At 42.2% G+C, this 9,039-nt stretch overlaps 1 protein-coding gene across 1 annotated transcript in view; it reads right to left on the reverse strand.

Annotated features, from left to right (window-relative positions):
* Positions 1–2,869: 2,869 nt before the first annotated feature.
* LOC121925723 (interleukin 1 receptor accessory protein) overlaps positions 2,870–9,039 on the reverse strand; it is a 106,616-nt gene continuing 100,446 nt past the window's right edge. The window contains 1 exon segment of the mRNA XM_042458218.1: positions 2,870–5,928. Within this exon segment, the coding sequence (XP_042314152.1) occupies positions 5,558–5,928 (371 nt within the window). The 3' untranslated portion in view covers positions 2,870–5,557.

The raw sequence follows: 9,039 nt of genomic DNA on the forward strand, positions 1-9,039 counted from the left end.
AATTTCTAGTGTTGCAGGGATTTAAAATTTCAGTAAAATATTCAGAAATACAGGCTGGCATCCTATTAGGCAACTATGGTGTCATAAGCTAGTTAACAACTTCGTAACTGATTTGCATTTCAAAATGATGATTGTGGCACCATTGCCATGGCCAGAGATGTCTCTAGAGGCATTATCATATGACCTGCCTTCTTGCCGCGATCATGTTAATGAAAGGAAGTACAAATGTGCATTGTTTTCAAATGTGTATGCCTTATTTGTCCTTTCAAATTGTAGCATGTTTTAATTAATGTCTTTTAATCAATGTGGTTTATTGCTGATTTGTTGTTCCCTGACTTAGTCCGTGGGGAGAGATGGGTAAATAATACTAATACTAATACTAATAATACCAGCTGGGTACCACACAACCCTTCAATAGTGCAACTAGGCTGTTGCTGTCCCCTCGCACCCTCTTGTGCCCTCATTTTTAATCCCACCTTCCTGCCCTATGCCCAGCTTGGCATGTTTTTCATTGTTGTGTGTGTCCATTTGTTTTTTAAAATGCACTTCCAGAGTTATACTATTGTGATTTAACAAACAATTAATCAATTTTAAAAACTTGGCTCTTCTGGAATAGCGAATGGATAGGGAGACACGGGAGAGGAGACAATGACACCAGTAGACTGCACAAACTCAGAACTGCCACAAGAGTGATTTACCACAGCTGAGGACAATAAGATAGGACTGTCACTATCTGACAAGGACTGACCGAGATGGTCACTATCTCAGCCAGTCCTGTGGACAATTCAGGTTGAATATTTCAAATTTTGGAATCCTGGAAAAGGGAAACTTGACTTGTATTTTATAATGACCTTATACAGTGGTGCCTCGGGTTACGAAATTAATTCATTCCGCGGCTAATTTCGTAACCCGAAAAACCTTCGTAAGCCGAATTGCCATAGGCGCTAATGGGGAAAAAAGCCGCGGCTCTGCCGCGGCTCCATTTAAAACAGCGCCGGAGTTTTTTTCGTAACCCGAAAAAACTTTCGTAACCCGAAACAATAAATCCCTATGGGATTTATTCGTATCCCGAAAAATTCGTAACCTGGGTATTTCGTATCCCGAGGTACCACTGTAAATGGGAGAGACCTGGGACAAGCTTGGTGATCAGCAGCCCTGCTCAGGTCTTGCAAACTTGGGGCAGCTTATTTATGGAATCTATCCAACTGTAATGTGGTCTTTCATTTTTCCTAATGCCTTCAACTTTGCTGTGCATTATTATAGCAAACTTTAAATATTTTACACTCAGAACGAGGCTGGCAATTGTCAGCCAAAGGACGTTTTCTTCAGCTGCCCCTAGACTGCCGGAAGAGATTCAACAGCTGAATATGCTATCTGAATGTAAAAGAGCGTTAAAGACCAGTCTCTTCTGGCAGGCTTATCCAGATGATTTTTAAATTGTCATGTTTAATGATGAACTTTAAAATATGGATTGTTTTACTATGCACGTGTCCTCTTTGTTCTTTTAAACTGATGTATGTTTTTAACTGATTTTGTGTGTTTTAACTCATATTGCCAGTTGTATATCAATCAGTTGTTGTTCCCTGCCACAATCCATGGGGAGGTGGGTAAGAAATGCTACTACTGCTATTACTACTGCTATAACCAATAACGGTGATGATGATAATAATGACATGGCATTATCACAGCAACTCCCCAAAGAAAGAAGGACAGTTTTGTAGTGGTTAGATGGGCCCTAAATAAAAGTTTGGGTAAGTCCAACAGTGGAATATGCTGGCTTGGAGAATGGTGGGGTCTTCTTTTTTGGAGGTTTTTGAGCAGAGGCTGGGTGGCCATCTGTCACAGGAGGGATGTTTGATTGTGTCTTTCTACATAGCAGAATGGGGTTGCACTGGATGGCCCTGGGGTCTCTTCTAACTCTGACTATGATTCTATGACTTTCAAAATGGACTTATTAAAGCTTTACATGGGTGGGTGCTATTGCTGCATCCTTTTTTATTGTTTAAAGGTGCTTGTTTCTGACTATTTATAGAGCAATACCAATTGATAACCTGGTGCCACCAGCTCTTGCCAAATGGGGTTGGTTCACCAAGACCTTTCTGCCTGATTCCTTCAACTAGAGGTTGGTTTAGGGCTCTTAGACAGGTGCTATATGGCCTCCCTTGGTTAGCAAAGGGGCAGGGAAGAATCTCCTGCAACTCTTACGCCTGGAAAAGTTGGGTGGAATTCATGATCATAATTGCAAACTTGTAACTCGGAATTCTGCATTTGTAACTGAATCATTTTCACAATTCCTTCATATTCAATAATTTAGGGAATATGTAGAGTTCATAAAAACTAATACAATCCTGTTTTAGTGGGTATCAGATGCAGTGAGTGACAGAGCTTGTTCTCCTGCCAATTGGGAAGTGGCAGTTGATGTTTCCACCACCACCACCCTGAACCTGTGACTTCTAGTTCAAGCAGGGATTGCAATAGGGATCCTGCTTTTGACTGTTGTACTGGTATCACTCAGACAAGGAGGGAGGAAATGCCAGTTGGCTGCACCTTGACTGATAGGAGAACAGATCTCTGTCACTTGCAGTGGGTGATACCCAATAATGTGGGATGGGGTTGACACTGGGCCAGAAGATTCTACTTAGCTATGTACCTATGATAGTTACACAGATAGTTACACAGCTAAGTAGCTGAACTAGAACATTGGCCATTACATCTTTTGAAACTGCTGCTGCTTTTGTTCTGTGCCTTAAAGTTATTTATTACTTATGGTAGGGACCCTAAGGTGAACCTGTCACTGGACTTTCTTGGCAAGAAAAATGGCATGCAGATGAGAAATGGAGAATGAATGAAAACACAAGCAGAGGGAAAATATATCAAAACAAATATTTTATTAAAAATGCAAAATTAAAAACAAACAAGCATCACAACAGGATATTATCTTTTTTCAAAGTGGACGATATGAAACAAAGGCAGAAAAATGGTGGAGGAAAAATGAGTCCCTTGTTATCAAACAAATGAACAAACGCCAGATGAATTGGTGACAAGGAAAGAACCCATAGTCTCAGCTTTTGTATCAGTCCTTTCCCATTCCCAACCCTTCCCAGAATCCTTATGGACCACACCTATTCCCCCTGGTTAGTCCAGAAGTGATCGGAGACTTTGGCTGCGTCTACACTGCAAAATTAATGCAGTATGACACCGCTTTAATTGCAATGGCTCAATGCTGTGAAATCCTGGGATTTATCATTTTGTGAGATAATTAGCCCTTTCTGCCAGAGCACTCTGGGGCCACAACACACTACAAATTCCAGGCTTCCACAGGATAGATGGAGACATAAGAGGTAAAGCAGGCTCAAGCTGCATTAATTCTTCAGTGTAGATGCAGCCTTGGACTTTAAAACACAAGACTCTCCCTGCCCCTGTTGCTTCATTTGCAATCAAGGGTCAGAGGAGTGTTATCAGGGTCTAGGAATACAGCAGATGGTGGAGATGTGAAAAGTAGTTAAGGCACAACTGTGCAATGGTGGGGAATAAAAGTGTTGCATCTGATCTGAGAATATACACACTTCAAGCAGCAGGGCCTTTTAACCGGTCACCACTAAGTGTTCCATATAAACCTGGAAGTCTCAGATTTACCTTCTTGGCACTGTAAAAGCTTTTGATTTAAGAAATAACACTGAACTCTAAAATATAAAAAAACCCACCACCAACATCTTGTATATTGGCAGCCCATAGCCTTGAACTGAAAGCTAACTGCAGCTAATGGCTAAAATCCAACATCAGAGTTGTGTAGCGTAAATCCACACACATGGAATTTCCCAGTTATTATCCCACAGAACCCTTGTGTTGAATGGCAACACAACCGAATGCACCTGCCTATTGACATGTGCACACACATCCGTATGCACAATAGAACCACATGCTCAGCTCCATGACCTAGAACTGTATGCAGATGTTGCGCACCGGACAAAAAGGTCCAAATGCTTCTGAAGGGAGAACTTTGCTCTTGTGGCAGACACTAACAGGATTCCAGTCAACTACTCGAAAGACAAGGACTTGCTGTTATGGGTTGAGAATCCTGTGGTCCTCCAGATTTTGTTAGGTTTCACTCTCTAGCCAGCACAGCTAATGAGGAGGAATGCTGGTACAGTATTTGCAACACCCAACAATATTTGGAAGGCTGCATAGTTTCTCCTGTTCTGTCAGGCTACAGTGCAACAGAAACTTTGCCAGTAACTCCACGTGGTACTTGAAGCTCTGGGCCATGGATCTTGTTCAGTCATAATGTTCTGGGGTTGAAAATCACATGAGGATAGACAGCATTCATCAATGGATGACACTGGATGCACCCAGGCACCTGGGGGACCTGAGAGGAACTCTTCCATACTGAGCCTTGTATCTCCAGAAAGACTGGTTGCACCTCTCCAGCAACCTATAACCACTTGGCTAGCAGATGATAATAGACTCCAAGGAAGAGTTCTTTGGCAAAGCTAAGGGATGGAGATACGCTTTCCATAAACACAAACCAAGTTTCCCAGCTTCTACTAAGACAGCTGTAGTTCAGCTTACACAGTTTGGTAGATACAAGGTACCATTATTTTCCAGGTGTGATCCCTGAGTTTCTTCTCCGTTGTTGTTGTGCTGACTTATGACAATAAGATCAGATGTGATTTGGTATGGTGGATAATGAGAGTACACAGTGAACTCATGGGAACTACCAGCAGTACCAAGAACTCGCTGGATTCCCAAGAACAATGGTGTAACCCTGTAGATTTAGTAATTGATGACCTTCTTCATTGGCTAACATTTTTGGAGAATGCATGCGATTTTTACCTATCTTTTGGTCTTCAACATGAAACTTCTCAGCTGATCTATAACACTGACTGCATTGCATTTTACTACTTGACCTTACCACTACAATTTGCCAGTGTTCTGGTGTTGTTTAGATATACTACTCTTGACAGAGATCACAGCTCCAATGGTGTGCCTCTGACCTATACTGGTCTGGCTTAATCAGGTGGAAATGGTGAGTAAGCCTTATCCTCTATTTAGGAGGATGGTGGTGAAAAGGAGGCGAAGTTTCTTCCCAGTTCTGTGCTCTGGGTTCAAAAAGAGGCCTTAACCTTTCCCACAATGAATCTCTTGGGCTGTGGAGATGATTGGAAAGTAAAATTATGAAATAAGATAGCTACCTCTTCAACCTCGGACCCTCCTAATGGGTTAGACTACACTACCCATAAATTCTCAGCAGGCTATGCTGGCTGGGGATGTGTAGTCCAACCCATCAGGAACACCCCAGGTTTGGGGTGATAGTTGGTCTTCAAACCTGATTTTGTAAACATAAGCCATCATCAGCCTAGCATTTCCTTCTACTTGGAAGGACCTGTCTATTCCTCAACAAGTGGGACAGTGTGTGTGTGTGTGTGTGTGTATTTGGCTTTGTAGGTAGATCAACAATGAAGTGGGACCTCAAGTAACCCACAATGTCCAACTGAGTTGTGCTAAATCAGGGAGTCAAACTGAGCCTCCAAAATCTCCAAGCCTCCATCCCAGTTTCTCAGACATCTTTCAGAGAAGGTAAGGAGGACTTGCTCTTGTCCACCTTCACCACACTCTTGGGCCTGCTCTTGATGGGCATTTCCACCAGCAGCCGCTTCCAGAACCTTCCCCGGGGGTAACTCGACTTCTCGCCTTTCCACTTAATGACGGTGAGGGCGGCTTTCGCTTGCCGCAGCTCCTTGACTTTGCTCCTCTTGACAGCTCTGTACTGGACAAGGATCACCTTGATGGTGCCCCTGGAGGCCATGTCCTCCAGGCCAGCCTTCAGCTCCAGCAGAGCCTGCGTGCCCTGGAGGACATAGTTGGGGCTCAGCACTACCAACAGGCGGCGGCTTCTCTGAATGAAGCTCAGCGTCTCATCCGTGACAACTGGGAGAGAAAAATACACCAACTAGGTTAGGGAATAAAACACAGTGCTCAGAATTGCCAAGCAAGGATCATTTGGGTGCAGAATGCCAAAGCCATAAATTTACCATGGCCAGTTTCTATCCCTGAAGATAGTGAAGATAAGGTTTGTGAAATCTTTAGGTGCTGGGTTGACCAAGAGTTCTACCAACTTTAGGGCCATGATGCCCAACAAACTGTATGGTTCTCTCCCATAAACTTGTGCTTTATTCCTTATTGCAGCAACACATTTTACCTACCCAGTTTTCATCTTCCAGGTTTGTAGGATGGTCCCAAAGATGTTTAACAAGAATCAGTGATACTTACCCCATCTTGCAAATGAGAAGACATTTCTATTCATGGGGAGTGTGTGGGTGTAATGGCCAAGATCCTACCTCATTCTGGCATAGTGAGCATTGGCACATGGGTCAGGTGTGTAGATAATGGGAGGGGGAAACAAAATCTGAGGGCCTTGTACCTGCAAACAAGAATTTTGCCTCTCCCTCTTCCATTTTTCCCCCGTCAGTCCACAAATTTCTAGCACAGCAGTAACGTAGACACTGAACTCAACATTTAGAGACACAGTTTAGGGATCCAAAGAAAAGGGGCATGCCAAGTGACCAGGGAATGCCAGATGGTCCTTGGGTTCCCCTTCAACTCTATGATTTCATGAAGAATTTTTACTGTCTAACTCTCTGCAATGCTAGAAACATGGGGATTAGAAGAAAATTCAGAGGGAGGTATCCTTCTTTGAAGGGGCAATGCACTCATTCCTCTCTCACCAAATAGTTACACCCCACGACTTGGCTAGTTACATGATGGCAGCACAACATCACCCTTTAGTTGAATTCCAGTGTTGTATAACCAGCAGTGTATCTCCCAGAGTAAGGCCTGGAAACATCCCTTGGATTTGAAAAAGTACAGTCCCATGTGTAAGTAAAGTTTCATGTGTAAGGGACATCAAGAGAATTCCAGCCAATGTTTTATCCTGAGGCTTTTAGACTTGTTGAATATGTATACTTTTTATTCGTAAAACCCAGTTTGCAGATTTAAAAAGACTAACATATTCCAACAGAGATAAAAAAGGCCATTGAATGCTATTTCTATTATATATGTGTGTCTATGTATATCTTTAAATGTTGATTCTAACTGCACATTAAATTTACATCATACTTCTCATCTAGTGTAGCTCACTTTTTATTGATTTCCATATGATTTATTATAAATCAATATTATTATTACTATTCCTTCTACAGCTAGTTTTAACTTCTTTCCCATTTCTTGCAAACTTGCAGACTTGTTGAATACATGCAAACTTGCAAACTTGTTGAATTATTATGGTATCATTAGTTTTTTGTGGGTTTTTCAGGCTATGTGGCCATGTTCTAGCAGAGTTTCTTTCTGACGTTTCACCAGCATCTGTGGCTGGCATCTTCAGAGAATGCTTTGCCTAGAAAAATTGGGTGTATATATACTGTGTGAGCCTGGAAATGCAGATAATGATCACCAATTAGCAGACATCAATCCTTGTTTTCATTAGCCTCCCAGCCTGAGGTCGGCCATCAGCACAGAACAAGACACATGCAAATCACTCCTGCATTCCCAGGCTCACACAGTATATGTACACCCAACTTTTTCCAGGCAAGCATTCTCTGAAGATGCCAGCCACAGATGCTGGTGAAACGTCAGAAAGAAACTCTGCTAGAACATGGCCACATAGCCCAAAAAACCCATGAAAAACTATGGATGCTGGCCATGAAAGCCTTTGACTTTATATTATGGTATCATTTTGTGTTGTGTTGGCTTTTTTTTTTAATAGCTGTTACTAAATCTTATCTATGGGTGACTGTCAAAGCAAACCCTGGCCAGCAGAAGATTCAGGTTGTCATTACTGGGAGGACTGGGGTTACTGGTAACTTCGGGTTTTATGTCAGTTGAATGGAGAGCCTGCTCTGAATTTTACTCCAGTTTTGAGAGGAGTTATCCAATGAGCTGAGCTTTATCCAGAAAATTTTTTGGGCTCTTTGCATAGTTTTTCTTTAAATGTTTGGACTTAGAACTGGTACAGATTCATCACCTTATGGACATGGAAACCACCAGCTCCCACTTTATCTAGGGCAGAGATGGGGATTGCCTCTGCACAAACAGTGTAGACAGAAGGAAGGACATTTGGGTTTGTAGTTCCCTGTGGCTGAATGGGATGCCTTTTTGGATGAATGCATGCCTTGGGTGAATTTGGAATTATGACTAATAATTGCTAAAAATGAATGAATGGATAAAACATCCCCAGTGTCCACACACTTTCCTCCCTTCCTTCCTTCAGCTTTTTCCAGAGTTCTTGGTGGAGAAATTCAATTAAACAAAAACTCTGGGTATTGAGAAATGGAAGTTATGCACTATCCTCCAAAAGAAAAAGAAAAGGCAATTACATTCAGTTGCATAATTTATCTTGAATGTAGAATTTGGTTTGCCTGCTGGGGATCTGTGGGTGCTTAGATTTCAGGCTTGATCCCCCCTCCTTTTAAGTCAAAAACATGAGCTTGATGAAAGCTTCATTGCCCACCATCTTCCCACTTCCTGGGCTCTTACCCCCTAAAAAGCTTATTTGAAAATCCCACTCTGCACTGGGGAAGCTGCAAAAATACCAGGCATTCCCCAATTACACATGTGTGGGTGCTGTTAACCTGTCTCTCCCTGGAAACACAAAAACACAAGCACATGAATGTGGATCTGGCCCTAGGACTTCCTAATTCTGTTCCCCACAACTACCAAGCAAGAGTGACCATTTGGAAAAGCCACCAATAAGATATATCTTTTTGTTTAGGTTTTCCAGGAGCTGATGATGAAAGGCACACTATCAGTGATGCCTCAGATGACCCACAGCCATCACGACTAGCTGCCATTGACAGCCTTCATGGTTCTGCCCCTTTAAGTCCCTTCAAACTACTGGTGTCTCATTTGTTACTGGGAATCATGATTCTGTTACAGGTTTTAGTCCAAACCGTAAAGGAACTATCCATGGTTCTACCTCCCTAATAGGTTCAGAATAATAATAATAATAATAATAATAATAATAATAATAATAATAATAATAAT

This window comes from Sceloporus undulatus, chromosome 3 (genome assembly GCF_019175285.1).
Source record: "Sceloporus undulatus isolate JIND9_A2432 ecotype Alabama chromosome 3, SceUnd_v1.1, whole genome shotgun sequence".
Lineage (NCBI taxonomy): Eukaryota > Metazoa > Chordata > Lepidosauria > Squamata > Phrynosomatidae > Sceloporus > Sceloporus undulatus.